At 41.2% G+C, this 21,769-nt stretch overlaps 1 protein-coding gene across 1 annotated transcript in view; it reads right to left on the reverse strand.

The window, feature by feature from the left end:
• ADCY5 (adenylate cyclase 5) overlaps nt 1-21,769 on the reverse strand; it is a 204,873-nt gene that overhangs the window by 63,092 nt on the left and 120,012 nt on the right. Inside the window, exons 2-3 of the mRNA XM_039699111.1 lie at nt 21,388-21,537; nt 16,144-16,265 (exon numbers count right to left, since the gene is read on the reverse strand). Coding sequence (XP_039555045.1) covers nt 16,144-16,265; nt 21,388-21,537 — 272 coding nt within the window. The remainder of the gene's footprint in view (nt 1-16,143; nt 16,266-21,387; nt 21,538-21,769) is intronic.

Here is a 21,769-nt window from a genome sequence, read left to right on the forward strand (position 1 = left end):
TTATGCTGGCTCCCACTTGCTCAAGAGGGTGAGAAGGCACATATGTACACAAATGTTGTGATAAGCAAAGAAGTACTGGTGAGAGAGGAAAACACAAAGTAGGAGGAAATAAACAAAGAAACCCCCTACAAAACTGAAACCCTGAAAAACTGTGAGCCTTTTCACCTTTTTCTTTACAACAAAAGGCAGAAAGCCTCCCTCCCATCCCTCTTCAAAGTTGCCAAAAATGTAAACCAAACTCACATGCCATATTATTTGAGAACTTCACTCTGCAAAGCCATACTAAGTGAATCTGGTGGCAGCAAAAACCAAAAAAGAAGCAGGAAACCAGATGGCTCTGGGAGACACTAGTGGCAACGTGCAGACTGCCATCCACAGCCACTGCATGATGACAGCCAGGCTCATTGCAAAGACACAAACTGCAGAGCCCTGCCTTGACTTGATTTTCCTGTGTTTGCTCTCAAACAGGACCTCTGCTGGAGCTCAGAAGTGCCTGAGGGGCTCATCTGGGACATGCACATCTCCAGCACAAAGATGGCACATGTGGCTGCAGCTCTGTCTGCATTAGCAGGGCTGGGAATGCCCTATGGGAAGGGTCTGGCCCTGCTGATGCTCAGGAGCTGCTGGGAAAAATGGCACCATAGTTCCATCATGGTCATCTCCTCACCTCAGTGGTCTGTCCCTCACTGACAGCATAGGAAATGAGAAGAAATTTGGATCCTGAAACCACTAACCAGAAGGGGAAAAATGCACAGTCATGCAAAGAAAAGTTTTTCCATGACCTCCCTTGCTTTGTAGTTTACAAGCATGAGTAGCATCCTCAGTTACTGGAACTTAGCTATAGCTGGGCAACATCAGTACTCCTTTTTTATTTTAAACATTAAAAACGTGCTATCCTCTTCTTCTAAACATTTTGGGTTACAAGATTTTCCTATTTCAGCAGACTATATTTAACCAGATTGATTTTTCACTGGAAACAAGAGTAATAAATAGTCTTTTGGGAAGAAAAGCTACTTAAGGAAGGCAAAACCACATAAAAATAGATATGCAGCAGCTACCAGTCAAACAATAGGTGTGACACACTATAGATGGCTTTGAGATGACTGAAAGAAATTGTAATCCTCCAACATTGCCAGCTGAATTAGATACTTCTGTCTGTCAAACCTAAAGAAGAGATACAACCATTCTAAATAAAACTTTGTGTTATTAAGAAAGAGGAAATTTAGACCTTTCTCATTTATCTAAGAAGGGACTGATGGGAATGCCAATTTTTTTTCAATTGCTCTGGTCAGGGGAGAAAAAACCGTAAATGCAAAAGATGCCAAATCCATTCCATCTGAAGGAAGATGCTGAGGAAGTTTAAGAGGGCAAAGCTGAAGGATAGGGCCTTCTGCAGGAAGGAACCATGCACAGTGCTGACCCCAGCCATGTGCCTTTGCTGTGGCTCTGAACAAGCCCAAACCCACCCAGCTCTGCCTGCCCAGTACAAAAGAGCAGGCAGGTCTGTCCAAACTGGAGCCGAATCTGGCCCACACCAAAATAAATCTCAGATTCATTTTTGTTCCACAAGACAGCCTGAAATCCAGAATTGCAGGTAAAACAGAAAGGAAAAGCCATATTCTGGTTTACAGGTGTGCTTTTTCCTTTGAGCATTCCTGCAGTCTGTTTTCTGAGATTGGAGCAATCTCTGATACAAAATTCCTGCTGTAAACCAATAAGTAGGACAAGAGAGCTAAGAGAATTCTGAAAAAGGGACCAGCACAGTTGTAATTCTGTTCAGGGCAGGAAGGCACTATTCCTTCCTGCCTTCTCTTTGAGACAATACCTTTCAAAACTGACTGAAGATATAGAAGCAGCATGGTAGGAAAGAGAAACAACTAAAAATTTAAGCATTAAAGCAAAAGAAAACCTGTTGCAAAGAGACTGTGTGCCAGCAATCAATTGGTTGTCAGAGAAGGCAGAGAGAAATATGTTTTGTCACAGTTAACAGTTTCACAAGTATATCCTGGCTCAGGCTCATGGCATAGAGATGAAATTGCTTCTAATCAGGTTTGTGATGCTTTCTGTTACATATTGCTCAGGTCTTTCTATTTGATGGAGAAAGAATGAGCACTTCATAGCTGTGAAAACTGCCTTAGGTCTGTTCTTCTCTGGTATCATGGATATTCAAGCTAACAATGATGCTTTTGTACTCCCTAACCAAAAAGCTGCAGTGATTCTGCATGCAGCCAGCACTTCAATCTAACCTTACTTCTTCACTCTTTCCCCGTGTCCTGTCCTTTTGGGATCTATTTACTTTGTCATTTCAGCAAGTCAGGGTTTTCCCTCTGGAAAGTCACTACATAATGAAAACATCACATTAGTATATAAATGTCATAATTTAAAACATTAAGGAGCAATTGTGCATTTCCCAAAGTGGGTAGGTAGCAAAATACACAGACTCCCAACGGATCAGCTGAGAAGGAACAAGTGCTGTGATGCTCTGTGTACATGATTTCCACGGGTAGCTTATTAGATCAATAATACAAAGTGGCCATTTGGTGGGAAAACAGTGCTAAGGAACATGAACATGAGTCTTCCTGCCCTTTCTGGAACAGTCAGCATGAGTGGACTCACTGCCCCCTCTCTTCTATACTTTAAAATGTAGTTGTGCAATTGTGTTTTTAAAATTACACTGATGAAACTCTAAAGAGAAATGGGCCCAAAGCATTCAGAGACAGTTAACTGTGCACACCTTATAATGGTCACTTTTCCGAGAAAGACCAATGAACATCAGTGGAGAGAAGTGTAAAATGAAGATATAATTCTTCATCAGGTATTTTGAAAGTTAAAATGGCTGCCCAAAGAAAATGGTACAGCTCATTAACTGAGGGATCAAAGTTATTTGGTTAATAAACAAACCTGATAATAAATTTAATAATAAACCACATTAATGTTTTCAGTGACAAGGGAGATTGGCTGCAATGTCAGAATCAAATGAAAAGGAAAAAATCCTGCAGGAAATTGAACTCGTTATCTGGCTGTTGTACACTGCATTAATTTTCCTTACCTGATAAGAACCAGTAATGAATAGATACCCCCAACTCACAACTAAAGTCTCCCAACTTTACAAGAGCTACAATTTAATATTAAGGGTTTTTTTCCCTTTTAAAGGTGTCACCTACCATCACATCTGAATTGATCAGTGGCACTCGGGTTGATATCTGGTTTTGGTTCCCTTTGGTGACACAGAAAACTCCAGCTTCCATGGAAAAACAAGGTAAATATACAGAAATTCTGTACAATTGGTATCAGCAGTAAAACCACTCCTCCTCAGAGGGCAGATCAGGTGAGTTACTGCATAAGGATTTCTATGCAAAGATGGTCCTTGAACAGGGAATATGAAATTCCATGCACCTCTTCAGCCGCTAACATATCTCATATTCCAAATACTTGGCATATTTCCATGATTTCAGAGAGAGTAAGCAGTGACACTGAGCAACTGTTTAAATGTCACTGGTGCTAGAGAAGCAACAACACACTATTTTCTAGGGACAGCAGTATGGTATCTAGATAAAATACAGAAAGATGCTCAAGGTGATATGGAAAAACCTTAACAAAGCAGGAATGTGAGTGCTGGCCTCCTAAGCCCAGGAAACATCCACACAAACCCCACTCCTGACATGCTGGAGCAGGAACCGTGGTGAAGGCAGGTCTGCTCACTGCAAATGTCTCTCTAACTTTCCCCTAAATCTCCCCTGATTTTTGCACTCAGTGGTTTCTTCTCATAATGAAGCAGACATATAATTTTAACTTGATTTCAAGAGAATTACTGTAATTGCCACCAACAGAATAATAGATCTGCATATAAAGAAATGGCTTTTCTCTTGCCTTTTCCATTAGAAAATTTAATTTCTGTGTTAATGCATTAAGATATTTCACTAAGCCATTTGCTTGCTACTCTCAATATTCACAAAGTATCATTATCAAATGTAGTTCCTGCAAACAGCTATTAGTTTACCAGTGTTCTAATATCAATAAAATCAGTAGAATCTGACCAGGTCTTTTCTACAGCACAGAAAGCCACCTTGGAGACCACTAAAAACATATAATATGGTAATGTGTCTCACAGCATAAAAATAAGAGGAAAGTTGCTGTTTCAGATCTTTTTACATCGATGCAAAACCAGTCTAGCTAACTTCTGTTTACTTTCTATGCCACCACAGCAGCAGCAATTTTGGCTCATGCAAAGGTGCATGGAATGGAATTTAAGTGCCAGGGAGGACACATGTCTATGTGAAGTCTAACAAAGCTGGCAATAAAATTGTGGCTGACAAGCCACAGCACAGACAGGCTGGGACTTCTTCTCCTGTTGGGGATCTGGGGAATCCAGAGCTGAATTCACTTGCAGAGAAGGAAGGAGTTTGAACAAACTGCCCCAAGTGAAATGTCTTTTAGAATACCCATGTTAGCAGCCACACTGATCCTGTCCCCAGCACATCCAGGTTGTAGTGTTTCTCAGATAACATATCTGTGCTCTCCCTGGGTCTGTGCTGTGACTGCATGAACTGACGAGCAGGGCCTGGGGCTGTCAGGCAGATCTGGGGCAGTGCAGGGGGCAGCAGAAGGAAACAGAGCATGCAGACAGGACACAAACCCTAAAGATCTTTGAACAGTCTGCAACTTGCAAGATGCTCACTAAGGCAAAGTGCAGCTGTGCCATTTGGTGTTTGTATGGCTGGGTAAATGCTCCTGCAGTTCAGATATCAGGAGATGATTCCCTGTTCCTACACACCAAGCCACTCTCCGGAAGCCTGAAAATGCTTAGCACAGCTACTCTATTTCTTAAATATCACAATAAACAAACTTGCAGAAGTGCTGGATTCTAATAGCCACTGCACAGAGAGAAAGCAAGCAGGGAGGGGGGGAAGTGCAGCAGCCCACACAACATCAAATGCTGGTAGGCTCAGTGCTAAATAGCAGATGATTCTTCCTGAATAACTGCCCTAGATTTTGCAAACAATACAGGGAACAAAAATAGAAACCCATTTACATATTGCTGTTAATAACTTTATTTATAGTGTCACAGCTAGAGCACAGTAACTGCAGCCATGGCTTAACTTGAAAGCCATTCACTGTGGAAGAGTCAGACAGATACTGTTTTCTCAATCCTTATGCAACTGAAAAAAAATCCTGCTAACAACATCCAGTCACCAGAATCCTTGTAAACAGAATCAGAAAAGAAGTTAACAGCAGTCAAAGCCAAAAGCTAACCATCCCCAGGATCCTCTTGGCTTCTGCACCTTCTGGATACTTAGGACATGCTGTGGTTAATCAAAGACCACCAGGGCTAGAAACCCTGGCAAGTAATTTTTCACTTTAGTTTGAGCCTCGTGATAGCACCTTACAGGAATACTTGACTGCTGTTTAATTTATTTCTTTGGTTGTTATTTGTCTGGTTGAATTAAGAGGTACAGACAGGGCTCAGACTAAGTCAGCAGCTCCAATAAGAGACAGTATGTGTCCAGCATTAAAGAGAATCCCTCCCACATCTGTGCTGCCATCTACATGACTGTAGCCAAATCTTACCTGGGAGCCAAGATTTCTGCCAGCTAAAATACCACTGGCCTGACACAAAAAACTGGCATAGCTTTAAGGTATACAGAAACAAACACAGAAATTTGTATCCTTGATTCCAATGTATTTTGCAAATTCCTCTATTTATAAGTAAATGGAGTGAAATTGAAGGCAAGAAAACAATCTCCTGAGACCCATGACCCAAGATGTGAGAAAACATGGATCTAATTTTCCCTCTGCTTGAATCCAGCCTGAACTGGACAACTGGCTATTTTGGATTGGGAACAGGGGTGCCCTCAGGACCTCTGATGCTGCAGCTGCTCATTACATATAAAATACTCAGAATAATTAGAGGCAGAGACGGCGAGCGCTCCGCTCTGCCCTGCTGATTGTGGTGCACGCTGTGACGTGGGACAGTGGGATTCAAGCTGCTGCTCCAGGGTTTGATTCTTTTATACAGAAAAATGAAACAGAATTAGCAAAAGAGAATGAAGATACCTTTTTCATTTACGGCCTCTCCTAGGAGATGTGGCCTCAAACGCCCTCTGGGTACATGGGAAAATGGAATTCAGATTACCTACCCTGGCAGTGGGCTCCTGATGAGCATGGTGTGCCTCATCCCCTGTGCCTCTTCAGGTCTTCACTACCTCTGTGTTGTCCTTTCTGCCACGTGGAATGTCAACTCAATTATTCATTCTCTGGGTTTCCATTTTAGTGAGGAACAGGAAGATGTCCCCTTGGCCTGGCAGCCCAGCCATGCCCTGCTCGCTCCCTGCAGGTGCAGCCCATGAGAAGTGCCCAGCACAGAGTGTGTGTGTTTGTGTCTGTGCACACTCCCTGCTGCCTCCTTAGGCACAGCTCCTCAGAGCCTTCAAGACCTTCAGGACATTTCTGCAGTGGGAGCCAAGCATGTCTGAACTCTGATCAGCCTCACTACCAAGTCAAATTAAAGAGCTCACTGTCCCTCTCAGGTTTTAACTTTTCAGACAAGATATCATTTTCAGTTTACTTCTTCCCCCACTGCATACTTCCAAGGAAAAGCAGCTCAGCAGGTAAGCCACACCTGCAATTTCAATGTGCCTGGGTTTTGCAAGAAATTTGTAATCACCTCCAATTTCAACAGCAAAATTTTACTCAGTTTGCAGCTGAAAATTACAAAGAGTACTGGATAGCAAGAACATAATATCAATTACAATTTACACTCTGTAACACAACTTTGTCTCTACATGAGACCTGTCCTCCTAAACTGTGACCTGATGGCCACCATTCCACAGAAGGGAAGAATCTTGGGGAAGAAAGGCAAGGACGTGAGTTTTTCTCATTTTTAATTGAAACAAAGTAGAACTATTAAATGAAAAGGCCTCTTTTTCTCTTGCCTGGAAAGGAAATTAATCTCACAAAGGGGCTTACAGTAGTTTTGAATGCAATCCAGAACAAAAGGTTCCAAATGAAACAGAATAATTATACTTTTATGGATCAGCTCTTGGCATTTGTTGAAGCCTAATCTGTAACTGCAATGCTCAAGTTCCCCTGAGCAGAAGCCAAAGTTTTGTTTGTTTTTTTCTACAAATTGATTCTTATTAGCTCATTCTTTGGAAACAAGGCACAAAGCAGTGGTGCATTGGTGTGCATGTTCCTGGGAATGGAGGTGCCACCAACACTGCTATGGCACATAACTATCCACATCTGCACCTGCTTGCATCTGGTTTCCATTGCCCCTTCTTTTTTCCTCCTAAAAATCAGTAAATTTGCTCCTTTCTCTCCAAGGTTTTTTTTTTGTCATCCCCACATTTTTTGCCTACCTCTCCTCCCCACTAATATCCCATCAGCTCTGTGACACAGGTTCTCTCAGCTCCTTCATGGTCCAGGGAGTTACAAAGCACTTTTCTGAATTGCTGCTTCATTCAGCACTGATGTATGGGTCTGTCAGGCCTTGGAGATAACAGAAATGAAGTAGCTGTGAGAAGAAGGAGGGTTGTCCTAGTAACCCTCTATTAGCAGCATTCCCCACAGTGAGCAGGAATGGAGCCAGTGCATGATCACACTCTGCAATAAAATCATGCTTACATGATGAAAACCTACCCAAAACACCACCATCAAAACACCCCAAAAAATGAGCTGACATAGTGGATCAAACTGTCACTATGCTGGGAAAATTTCCCACTGTTTCCTACCTGCAACTTCCTCTTCATGTGAGAGGGGCTTTGCACAGCTGCTCTGGGACAAACAGGCATTTACAGCTGATCCTACAACTCAGCAAAGCCCTGGACACCCAGCCTTCTGCATGCCACTTACTGGGGAGAGCTCTGCAACAGGAGGCTAGGAGAGAATATTTTGCTGATGGTCACATAGATCCAAGTTTTATAAATAGTTTTATAAATATCTACAAATAAATTTATAAATAGCACGCCAGGTTTTTCATCTTGGGGGTCAGATCTGTAGAACTGCAGATAAGGAAGTTGATTTTGAAAGTTGATGATCCTCCTATATGTTTAAGGCATCAGCCTGGGAGGTTGATTCAAAAAATGGATGTGGTTAGTGGTCAAGAACGTCCTTAGATTTTCTCAGTGCCTTTGAGAACCTCAGATATTTGTCAAAATCACACACAGCAACCACAAAGAGCTCTGCTGGTCATGGTATCAAGGAAGATAACACCTACAGTGCTATATTTTTATTGCTTTTTAAATAGCATCACACAAACACTTCCCAATCTCTGAAAGCTACCTGCAAACTTCCAAGTCCCTAGAAACTACACAGTTTTACACATCCTTATTCCCACACTCAAAATTATGTGCATCCTTCTTGGGCTTTGCCACGAAAACACAAATGGGCACAGAAAAATCTCAGTTTTCTAAAAAGAGCACTTCTGTCATTCCACAAGGGCAATGCCATGCCAGTGGGATGTGTGTGATGGAATTAATTAAACCTTTGGTCTTTTGCCTCCCTTGCTCTTTTGTGCAGTCCTCTGGTGCTCCTCATTTCTGTCAGTTCTGTTTCTCAAGTGACCTGTTCTTTGCTTGGTTTCTTACAAAAACCCCACTAACAGAATTATGCAGACTGTACAGTCAGTACCAACCTCTCCCCAACTTTTCACCACTTAGTCTAAAGCAAAGTTAATAAAGAAGAGAAACTTTAGAAACTACACTATGACTTTCATTTTCTGAAGGACATAGACTCAAGTTAGCAGCGGTACTAACTTGAGTCACAGGATGCCAGGCCACTCGAGAGCTCTTCTCCATTAATTGGTTCCAGCTTTTGTCTCTTCTTCATTACTTATCCACTGTCAAAATTATATATACACCAGTAGGAACAGATGCACAAATTAGCAGCTATTGTTGAGGGATATAAATATAGTATAAAACAAGAGAAGTTAATCTGTCCCCATCCAGAACTGTGCCTGTTTTATAGCTTCTGTAAGAGCTTCAAATAGTTTTGCAAAGTTCCCTGCACTACAGAATAAAAAGTTTAACTAATTTTTGCTTTTCAGTCATTATCATCTAGGGAGGAAGCAGAAAGGTGGGATGATGATTTTAATAAAAACCTCTTCAAATGTTATATAAACTCAATGTTCTTAAAACCACTTTGCATGTTAACTACATGACAAAGCAGTTCATCAACTGAAACCTCACGAAGTCTTTACAGGAGAAAACCAACTCTGTAAAAGCAGGTCTTCACAAAAGAAAAGTTTTGTTCAGAGAATACTCAATTTTTCTTGTCAAGGTTACTCCAGAATACAGAGGACTGGGAGTGAATTAGGTGAATAAACATAATTTGATGGGGTTTTTAACAATAAAATTGATACATTTGTTTTTATCAGACCAATCAGCAGTCATGCATTTTTAAAAAATCAATTTCTTCTTAGTACTACTGAAGAAAAAAGAGAATCCAAACAACCTTGATGAGTTAAAATTCTGCTCTGTAAACTTCTGCAGGCACCTTCGTTATTCTCTCCAAATTACTCTTCACAGTATTTCATCATTAAAACATCTAACACTCTTCAATCCATCACCCTGTGAACTTCACAGGCCCCTGTGTACACTCAGATAGCAGGGTGTGAATTATACATCACAGGCCCTTCCTAATTGCTGCTGGCTTGCTGCTGGCTGCAGATCTGCAGTCACCTGGCACGCTGCTCTTGTGGGATGTTCTCATGACTGCAGCACACGTGTTCAGCAGGGCAGCCAGCGGGGTGCCTTGCACCAGGAATTTATCTGCCTTGTTCTGCAGAGGGTACAAGGCTCACTCACAGCCCTGAAGACTCCAGGGGCTCCCAGCAGGGACCAGGATCACAATATATTCCCAGCTCAAAGAGGAAGATCACAGGGCAAATGAATACTCAAATGAGTTAGCATGTATTTGTTCTTAAAGGTTGCTGTGCACACACACAAAGAGGTAGATTTTCTAAAATATATAAAACTGCTGTCCTTGTTGGCTTAAAAGTTTTTATGACTGAACCATCAATACATTTATTATGGAGAGGGAGTGATGCTGGGTTGAAACATCTCCTGTAATATTAACACCCACTTATTGCACAGCTTTGAGGTCAACTCCAGGTGTGTCAAGGCTGCAATAAGTGAATTTCTTTACATGTGAATTTTAGCATGAGTGGCAATCTCCAAAAGACAAGTGACTTTTTCCTCTCAAAGACAACAAATTGATTAGGAAGAGACAAGTGATTAGTGGTAGTAAGAGCAGAGTATTTCACCTTCGTCCATGGGTGAAACCTACTTCTGCACTTCCTAAAACTTATTGCTAACTTGAAAGAAAAAAGAAAAACCTGCAACATTAAAAAGCAAAGATTCACATCTGCCAGGCATAGGTGAAACTCCCAAGAGCTGGTTCTTGATAGAGAGAGTTCCTACTTAGGTAAAATTCACTGCTGCCATGTGGGGAAAGATGTGGGCAGGCTCATTTCCCTCCTACTCACTTTTCTCAACCTACAGCTTCAACCAGAAGTTACAGCAATTAAATGCTCTAAATTCACATGAAACCCACAGTTACCCCCCACCTACAGGCAAAAATAACTTTCTACTGCTCGTGGGCACATCTCTTGAATAGGGAAAAGGAGGGAGAGGTCTTGCCAAGCCTTGATTCTGAGAAACAACCAACCAACCCATCAACACACTTTGGAGGAAATCAAAGCTCAGGGACTGGCACAGAGAGCAGCAGCAAGGATGCAAAACATGGCTAAAAGTGGCTCTTGGGCTTTCTCCTTCTTAATGCTGCTCTTCCTTGTTTTTAAACAGCAACCATCAATTTTCACTCTGCCTCCCCTCAGAAAGGAAAGAAGACAAGGAGGAAGATGGATTATACAGTAAATATTTTAAAAAGTTACCGCTCCTGCCCTTTCCTGGCAATGAGGCCTTCCAGAGAAATTAAAGCTACACAAACTTTGGCTGAGATGAGGGACTGTGTAATATTTGAAAATATCCATGTCAGAACTGTCAGAAATTTATACCTGCCACAATGCAACTTTATTTATTAAGGAGCATTAAGTCCTTCACCACCAAGAAACATTAAGAACAGATGTCCTGTGTGTGAGGACAGTGGGAGGAGGGAAGAAAAAGATGTTTGCTTAGTTGAATTTTTCCTCAAATGTCATAGTTCACAATTCCATAGAACCTTGCAACCTAGGAATTAAAAAAAACTTCCTAAGCAACAACTTAGGCATCACAACACCTAAAAAAGGTGAAGAGGTTAAGTTGACACAGCTGGTCTGAATACCCTGACACTCAGCCAAAGTGCAACTATTTGGTCATTTTTAAGGGGAGAACTTTTTGGTGTTAGAATGTCATTAAATCAGAAGATGAGCTACAAATGCTTTCCGTTTAAAAAGCTGAAAGCAAACGGTCTTGTTTCATTTCTGCAAATGGTTTAGTTCAAGTTGTCAAGAAGTTTAAGAAACTCTGAAAGCAGGTTAATGTTGTTCAGTACATGATTCATAAGAATTATGTGAAGGGGTGAAGAGAGGAAACTGTCACTTTTACTGCACTTGGATGCCAGCCCTAAAATAAGCTTCTTGAAACAGTTCATTAAAAGAATTTCAATGACAAAGCCAACCTTTATCCGTTCACAGAGGACTTCAAGCCTCCTTTTATAGCACAGAGATTACTATATTTGGCCAAACCTAGATAACATTAAAGCCATTATCACCGCAGTGAGACACTATAAATAGCAATAGTAATGTAAAACACTTAAAATTCTGTCTGGGAAGCATGATAGATAAACAATATTATCTATGCATAATTTAGGGCTTGTCTATCAGACATAATCTCATTCATGATAACATGAACAAATTTAGTTACATAATTCACCTTGTTGTTTACCCAAAATTACTTGCATAGTCTTGGGAACTCCTTTCCTGATTGCTTTTGACAATAGACTTTATATTTAACACACACACATATGTGGGAAAGGTCAAATCATGCTCTGAGGTTCTGGATTTGTCAAAGTTAATTCTCATTCAATAAATCAGGACAGGAAAATGTTTCATTGTCTGTTTAAAGGTTCTGTTCATGTGCATTGAAAAAGAGTGTATTAACCTCAAACATTTGCATCTTTGTTTTGTCACCACACTAAAATTTTCAGAAGAACATGATCCTGAAACAAATTTTGCTGCCAAAAATTACAGGAAATTATATTTTCATTGTGGATAAATTAGTCTCTGAACTTTACTCTCCATAACAATAATCAGGAGATTATGAACTCATTTGCAGGAAGTCCAGATAAAAAGATTTGCTCAAAAAAGATTGTCTTTTACCCATTCAGGTCAAAAGGACCACAATATCTTGCATTTAAAAAATCATCTTTCCCTGATGAAGAGACCCTTTAAGGGAAGTGTACCACAGTAAGCAATATCATAGCAGAACTGCTCATTATTGAAGGATCATGGCTATGTTTTACAGACTTACTGCTGGTAGTTGAGGAAGATCTCTTCTACACAGGTTTAAATTGACTTCTTTTTTCTTAAACAGAAAAGAAAAAAAAAGTGTGCAACCTCTTTTTCAAAAAAAAAAACAAACCAAAACCAAACCCAACAAAACAAAAAAAACACCCAAAAAACAAAACCAAAACAAAAATAAAAAACCCAAACCCCAAAAAACTCCCAAAAACCCCTGAACCATGTAACCTAGAATCTAAAACTAAGCATATAAAAGCAGAACTGTAAAGTTAAGAACACTTCATTTTTAAACTAGAAAAGAAAACCTACACACATTAACTTCACATAATTTTAGATTAACGTTTTCTGCTGGTAAAGTGGTTTGGGTTTGGTTTTTAATTAAAATTAGAGGTGGTCCCAAAAGCCCAGACCCAATCATCCCTGAAAATTAAAATATTTAATCTTGTCTGGAAGAGAATTTAGTAAGCCACTTCTCCCACACAAAATGTGAAACCCGGGTAAGTGCACAAGGCTGGGCTCCTGTGCCTCCTGAGTTCAAAGGACCCAAGTTAAATCCATCTGCATGGAAACCTCCAGAGCTTTATTATTTCCACATTGACAGTGGGTCTGGAAAGCAACCTCACTCTGCAGATCCAGTAAACACCAAGATATCAGATTCCAAGCTTTAAGATGACAATCAAACTTTTAAATCAATAGTTAAAAAACCCTCATATCCATTATACTTTCATTTAAAATCTGCCTTTATACACAGTCTTGCAGAATGGGGGAAAAAAGAATCACTGAATACAGCTGATGGAGAAGGAAAACCCACAGCTCTGTGCAGACCTTCCCACTCCTCTGAACTGCAGAGGAAATGCTCCTGCTGATAAATCATCAACAGGAAGCCAGATTCAATGGCTGGGCACAGTACCCTTGCACTGACTTCACATGCTTCTCAATTGCCTTGACACAATAACCTTTAGCTCATAAAAACTTAGCTCTTATGACATTTTTGAATAGTGACGAACACAAACCACAATTGCTTGGAGCCTTCTCATCTCAAAAGCCTCCCCTTGAGCATTTCCCTGTGCAAAGTAAAGAGCCTGCTTGCTTTTATTCAGCCAGTTCATTAATCAGCATCCCTGAGATGCTACCTCCCTCCTCCAGGGTGTTTCTCTGTGCATGTAAATGCTTCAAAATCATCCACAGCCATTCCCACTAGAGGTGGTTTCAGTGCACCCAGGCAAGAGCAAAGGCTCCGTGCTGAACTCCTGGTGTGAAATGAGTCATTTGTTCCAAATCATGTTTCCTTTCTTCAATATTCGCACTTAGTTATTCATTTCCCTAAAGTACATGAAGATGAGATGTTCCTGAGTTATTTTCTATTTGCTCTCAGCATATACACTATTTTATTCCTATTTCTTATCTCACTTTTCCAGCCTTTTCCATGATTTCAGTGGGCTGTGATTTAGGACCTCACAGGCACAGACAACAAAGCCCACACTTTGAGGAAGATATCATTTAAGTTGTTTCCTCTTAAGATCTTTTGAGACCTTAGAGTTCCTTTGCACTGGAGCTGGTTGGCACCTGCAAGGGCCTGATTCCTAACTCTCATTACCATGAGGAATAAAGTTAAAATCACTTTTAAGCTGCAGAAGTGACACTATTACATAAATACTTATATTATTCAATAAATATGCAAGATGTGAAAATTAAATGTTTGCAAGAGTTCTGTTAGCTACCCATCAGGAACTGACTGGTGCACATACCCATTTATGTTTTTGTGTTTCACCTTTCATGTTTCTACACAGCCATGGCTGAAAATCATAGCTCTTTTCTCTTTCTGTACCTCTTAGCCACGTGCCATTTTTTGATGCTTCTTTTGAGATCTCCGTGTCTCCATACCAGCCATTATCTTTGGTCTATTTTTTTCCAGTCATAATTGTTACATCAGATTCCCCTTCCCCCTTTAAAATTTTTCATTTGCAAACTTAGCTCATTATTGTTTATTTAGTTTTTGTATATGTAGTCATCTAAATTAAAATTTCAAATCAGTATCATCCTAAAGAGACAATCAGCTTTACTAAGATTTGACTGCTGAACAACTTTCAAACCTGCAGAATAATAACATATGGAAATTGATGTGGAAGCCTAAAATACCATAGTCTTATGGCATGCTAATGAATTGCACTTAGTTTGAATGTCAGGTTGACCTTTGAATAATGGAAAAAAGTAATTCACAATCAGCATCTATCACAAGTAATTTACACACCTACTTGAACAAGCTCAGTGTCATTAAGGAAAAAATGAATGTGAAGACACAAAATGTAATTTACTGCAGCACGAAGTCTGCTGAGGGCACTGTGGATGGCCTCTTCTCCTCCCCTTCATCACCATGCATATATCCTTTATTTTTCATCACTGAACTGTTACTGTCTTCGATTTCTGATACTGGTTTTGTCTTCATTGTATTGCTAGTGGATCTTTATCTCTTTACTGAGTCACAACCAAAAAAACTGAAGGGCTGAATTCCATCCAAGCCAGCAGACAGACTCTCCCTGATTTCAGTGAGTTTTATATGACTCTGCATTCAACACTGAGCAAGCTCCCAGTTTTCTGCTTGTACATTGCCTCTCACAGGTACCCTCAACCCTAAGGTAAAGTCTTCAAATGCATCAGAATTTCATGTGGATTTTTTCATGTCAGCTATTGGAGAGTGCACTATGTTAGAAACAAATTTTTATTTGTTGAGCATATAGTATCAGAAAATATAATTCAACCACATACTAAAATTACATGAGAGAGAAAAGCTACACGGGGAGTTCACAGGAAAAAACTCTTCTTGTAAGGGGAGATGGAAAAGGAAAGCTCTCTGTCCCCAGTCCCTGTGTCTCACAAGATGCATTTGTAGACTGACAGAGCTGTTAGACATTTCCAGGACCTGGCATAGCTGAGACATAAGTGATCTCCAAAGAGATCAGGTACAACAGCAGAGGTGAAATGCATTAAAGATTAGGTTAAACTTTGCAAGTGCAGCCTATAAAGCTATCGAGCCACCTGAAGTACTACTTTATTGCCTCTTCCCTGGGAAACTGGACAGTGGGAACCAGGAGATGTTCAGAAGCTCCTGGGGCTGGACTAACCTAGCAGCACAAGCTGAGTTGGATTTTGCATGACTTGCCAGAGATGGGTTACCAAACTCTTCTCCTCATCCAGGTAGACCAATGAGCAACACATTGCTGTCACTAATGGACCCCCTGCCTGTAATTCCAAACTGCCAGAAACCACTCCAGAAAATCTAGACCTTAGCCAGGCTCTGCAATTCACCCTGTGGGAATTGTTCTCAATTTTTAACTTACACTCCACCATCTCTTATCAGAGGGGTGCTTGTAATTGTCCAGAAATAACTGACCCCCAGTATAACACCTTCTCAAAACCATCAACACTTACTCCAGCAAAGAAATAAGGAAAAAAAAGGAAAATGTAAGTAAAGAGATCAGTTCAAGTCACTTCTCAAAGGAAGATATTGTTTGGATGAGGCAATCCTCCTACCATCTTATAAAGAAACTTTCAAAAGGCAGCTAGTGACACTTCAGAGTCTTCACACTGATTTTGGATTATGTGTCACTGACATCTTCATCTCTGGGCGCTCAGGGCCAAGCACTGGGAGGGTCCCTCATGGCTGGGAGACAGGCTGCTGCTCTTACCTGACATTGTCATGCTTCTGGATGTAGATCTTATGAAACATCATGTCTTCCTGTTTGGCATTAATGTCAGCTTTCATCTCCATGGCAACATGTCGAGGAAGTACAGAGAGCAGGAGACGCTCCTGTGGAGTCAGACAGATGAACCAATTAAAACACCTGCTGCCCAGTTAACAAACACACTTTGTTCCTTACTGGGGAGAAATGACTCATCAGTTTGGTGAGAGATGAGTACAACCAAGCAAAATGGGCTCCATAAACCCAGGAGCTGATCCCCTAACCAGTCATACGCAATTCTCTTCCCAACCCCACAATAAGAATTCAATGGTTTTAGAAGAAAAAGTATTATTTTTCATTCCAGATGCGCTGGGCTTACAATTCATGTTTGCCAATTCTCATGCCAACCATGCAACTCAAAGAGTGTCCGTGCACTGTTCTTGGAAGGACTCTAACAAACGAGATTGTCTGACCTCCCACACAGTCTCTGCACACCACCACGAAGTCTTCCTTCACCTAACACCAGAGGAATGATACCCCAACACCCTTGGGCACTATTTAAAATTCCTTCCTTGCTTATCTAATTATCTAAGCACATTCCCCCAGCAGGCACAAACCTGCTCTTAGCAGCTAAAATGTTGTAGAAATGCCCAGATAAAACCAGCATGAGAAGTGCTACTGCTACACTTTAAACTGCTGTTAGTGCCCAATTGCATTAAGATCTATAAACCCACCCACTCACCCACACGAGTATTTTCAATAACCACATACCATCAACAGTTTGTGATTCTCCTTGCCCCTCAATTGGCACTTTCATTTACTGATCATAGCTTTTGTGTGACTTTTGTAAAATTATTTTGCAAGCTGTTCCTACGGAGTATGCAAAAATTGACAAAATGATGACTTTCTGGTGATTTTCGTAGAAACTCACATAAAAACAGGTGCTTGTTGTTATTCTAAATCTGATGCCAATTTCACACAGAAATTACAGAATTTAAATCTGCAGGTAATTTGTGCCCCAGGGATGAATTTGTGTATATCAGGAATCACACCTGAGAATTCCGCCCAGAGCTGCATTCTATTCCCAGTCACACCCCATGAAGTTCAAAAGGTTTTGCTATGGCTCGTGAAGGTGGGAGCATCTCCTTTGGGATCAGCTCTGCTGTGGTCTGGTCCAACCTGCAGGCAGTGCTCTGGAATAGCTGAAAAATCCCAAAAGCTTGTGCCATCCTTGTCTTTATTTTTGTTTCCCTGCAGTGAGCAGGAGGAAGAAAAGGGCTTTCCTTCTTATGACACAGACAGAAGGTGGTGCAAAGGAAGGTCCCCAACCTTATCTAAGAGTTGTATCATTAATTCTCAACAACACAGGGAGCAGCAGGGTTCAAACACAGGCCTAACTCAGAGGGGTCAGCAATCCTGTCCCAAGAACTCATGTCACCAAACCAGTTGCCCATGCAGTTATAGGCACATTTCTGGCTTCTAATTTCTAGTGATAACTGAAATTTTACCATTTATTTCTTCCTCCAAGGAGAGATAGGAACCCTGGGGGAACCAGAGGAAGATTAATTCACTGAAAATGTGCTCAGCATGCACTGAGACACTTTATGGTCTGTAGCACTGCCCAGTATTTCTTTTTCCCCCTTCAATGTGCACCGTAAACAGAGTCTGCCTTCAGCCTTTGAAGAGATAGTAATAACACAGAAGATGTGTTGGAGGGATTTCTATCTCTGCTTAAAACTGCAGCAGTCATGAAAAGACACTTGTTTTTAAAGCACTGTCACCATCACTAGCACACTGCAGGTGCTAAGAGTTACATATCCTTATTTTTTTATAAAAAGCAGCTCATGAATCATGCACGTGTCCTCAGGCTTCTGTCAGCTATTGGTGCACTCCCTGAGTGGAGAAGCACAACACATTTGTGTGCTTTCCAGAGTAAATGCTGTATACACTGTTGTCATTTGCATATTCTAATAGGCATCCTCAAATGTGTGAAAGCTGCTATTTTATGTGTGATTTTACACATCCTCTAAATAACTTGGAGCATTACGGGAGGTTCGGGGGCACCCACAGGTTTGGAACATCCCCTGTGGGCGCATGAGCGCGGAGGGATTACTCCTTTCAAACCAGAGACAGGAGCCTGAGTGCCTGTTGTGAGCATTCCAGGAGATTGCCACCTGCATTTCTCAGTAGCTTTTACTTGAGAGCCCCCACCCCTACTCTTCCTGACACCACAGGCAGATGAAATCACCAATATTTTCAAGACACTTGAGATCTGCAGGAGCTGCGCTACCGCTGCTCTGAACTAATAATCAGGGGATAAGATAGGCTCATCAGGTGAAACAAATGCATGTGGCACAACATCCCTTCATGCAGCTACTAATTAGGAAGTTGAGCTGTGTTACAGAGCTGAGAATTATCTTTATTCTGTTTGCTGGGAGTCATCACAATCACTGAAAATAACCTCTGAAGCTAACAGCAGAAGGCTATAACAAGTGCATTTGTAAGGCACAAACCACATGAAAAGGCCTTTGAAACAACAAAATCCCTATGTTTCATTTCAAATGGTGCAGAGAAATTAGGGTCTCCACTAGAGAACAATTTTCATTTTCATACAACAACCACAAAGTGCTGCAGCCCTCGATGTAAAATGCTGTATTAGGCACCAGTGAGGTGACCAGGACTGCTGTTTTACAAGTATAACAAGGCAGCATTCTGACCTGATAAAAATGCAAGAGCAAATCCATATATAATTCTCCCTACAAAATAACATGCAAGTATAGCTCCACTGAATTATACATTAAACAACTGCATCCAAGGAGAACTAGTCTCTAAAACAGGCAGATAGATGAAGGAGTTCAACAAAAATCTACCCTGTTTGCACACATACACGTGGATATATTTGTACATGGGCACACACATTCCCACAATGACTCTGCAAAGAAATTTTAACTATTTATGAAGTCCTCTCCCAAGATGACCTCAAATCACAGTGAATATTTGGTATCTTAAGGTTATCCATTTCTCCTCAGATTTAGTAACAGTTGCTTTTTACCAAAAGTGATGCTGAGATGAAAAAAAAGGATAGAACAACTTTACAGAGACAGAAGACATGCAATGATAGAATTAAGACAGTGCAGTCCCAACAGCCCATCCCTTACTCAAATTTGCTCCCTACACAATGTGGAGAGCACCTGATTTTTCATCCAAGAATATTTTGTTGTGGGCAAACAACAGCAATTCCTGTTATGGCTCTGCCCTGGGTTATCTCAAGTAATGAAATCACAAGTAATCTCTTTTCTGCATCGGACATTCTGGATTTTCTATTTACTTTCAGGCTAATTTTGGGTGCTGGTAGATGCTTAATAAAGGAAAATACAAGGTCATTTGCCTGAGAAAATCTGCCTGCCTTCAGAAGAGAACAGCACACAGGAGCACCATCGATCTCCAGAAAAAGACAAGCAACTATAAATAACAGTGTTGGGCTGTGCAGTTGTGTTTTCCTCCACCCCTGTTTGGACATGTGGGCTGAGCTGTCCTTATTTGTGTCTGCTGTCACCTCGTGCTTATCTCAATGCATTATGCATAGAGTCATCTGAACTGAACCTGGAGATCAATGTCAGCACAGGCTGTGGCAGCAGATAATCTCATTAGGAGTCTCCAGCTGCCAGGACCCGCAGCTACTGCTGCAGGGACAGAAGAGCATTTGGCAATGCTGGCTTTGACCCATGTTTTTCTGGTGTCCTGGCTGTCTTATGTATGTGGTATAGTACTTCCTGGAGAGGGGGAGAAGAAAAAAAAATCAAGACAGGGCATTTGTCAGGAGTGTTCCAGGAAGCTGCTGCTGAGACAGAAGTGCCCAAATCCAGCAGAGCACAGGCATGTGAGCCATGCTGCTGAGGCAGCCTCTCAGCAGGGAGGGCTGTAATCAGTGAGTCAAATGGCACATTCTCTTGGCTCAGTCCTTTCCTCCACTTCAAGGTGTGGAAGGAGAAGTGGCTGCTCATTTAATCTTTCTGAGACAATATTCGTTGCAAAGGAAAAAGGAGTCTGGAGTTTGAATCTTGTTTTCATACAAAAAGTACCAACTAAGCATGTGTACACGTTATTTCACAGTAAGGATTGAACAGCAGCTATGTCAGCCAGAGGCACCTCATACTTGAGTTTGAATCTTGTTTTCATACAGAAAGTACCAACTAAGCACGTGTACACATTCTTTGCAGTAAGGATTGAACAGCAGCTATGTCAGCCAGAGGCACCTCGTGAAACACTGCCAAAATACAAATCCATAGATGCAGATGGGCTGAGACATGAAGGAAAATGAAACTGAGTTGCCACAGAGATGCAAAGACTCCCCAGCTGATTAATTCCCCTGACCTCTCCCCAAACCCACAACCAAGCTCTGAGATATCTCCCAAGGGATAAATGGAAGTCCCATTTCATGATTCATTTCAAATTGGACTGAACAGACCACTATGAGATGCAGTGCAGGGCAGAGATGTGTGTTAGCAAGAGAACAGTTAAGCTGCCCCAGAAGACCTTCTGTGTCTAATTCTGAGACACAAGAGATTCATTGTAAGAGAACCCACAAATGAATTAGGGGAGCAGATACATTCAGCACCCTGACAACTAAGCTGTATGTTGGCAGCAAGAGGGCTTTTTATAGCAAAAAAAACCAATGAAGCTGATGATGAATCTTACTTTTTGAACAAATACAATTCATTTGAAGCCAAAAACATATAGAGAGGTGTGTAAGCAGGTAGGAACCTTTGGGAGAGGAGGGAAGAGGACCTTCTTTGGAGGCATCAAGGAATGCTACATTGTGTGGACCAATTCCTGCCTGCCTTACAGCTCTCTTTTGGCAGTGGCTTGGCTGACAATCACACCAGGCTTTGACCTTACAAAGAGGGCCAGTCCAAAGCCTGTGTGTTGCATCTGCATTTAACTCTTGGCAGCAATGATGGGTGCAAAAAAAACTATGCAGACTCTTTGTGTACTGTGTAATTTTAATCCACACAGCACATGCCACTGGATATGTTCCTTGTCTCTGGAAAAGTCCATCAGAGTATTTGACAGGAACTACACCCCTGAGCTTTCTTTCAAACCTTTAGAAATCCTGTCCTCTAACAACAATCTATTCTTGCCTGGATTACTCATGAAGCAAGAAGCCTACAAATGCCATCCTACAGGAACAATTTGCATGCTAATTGTGTTTCAGTGTTTTCATGCTTTATTTCCAACTGTTGCTCTTACCTGCTGCTGGTTTTCCCTTTGAGAATGCAGCCTGGCTTGTATGCATTCCCTGGTCTCCTGGAAAGCCTGTCTTTGGGACACCTCTGCTGGGTAGTGGGTACACACGCCTACAATGTTTGTACAGGAGAAGATGAGAACATTGGAGACCAGCTGCAAGAAAGAAACAACAACAAAAAAAAAAGAAAATAAAAAGAGAGAAAAATACTTGGTTACACTTTGGAAAACTGCCATTGGTAACAAAGCACCAGCCAGAATCCAGCCCCTTCCATGACTCCTTAAACCAGCACATATTTAAACCTCAGGCTCTTAATTTCAATGCATTTTACCTCTCTAGCCTTTAAAATATAAAACTTCCATATATGACCTCAAATATATGTTCTTT

The sequence above is a fragment of the Passer montanus genome, unplaced genomic scaffold (assembly GCF_014805655.1).
Source record: "Passer montanus isolate IOZ18808 unplaced genomic scaffold, ASM1480565v1 scaffold1, whole genome shotgun sequence".
NCBI classification, from domain to species: Eukaryota; Metazoa; Chordata; class Aves; order Passeriformes; family Passeridae; genus Passer; species Passer montanus.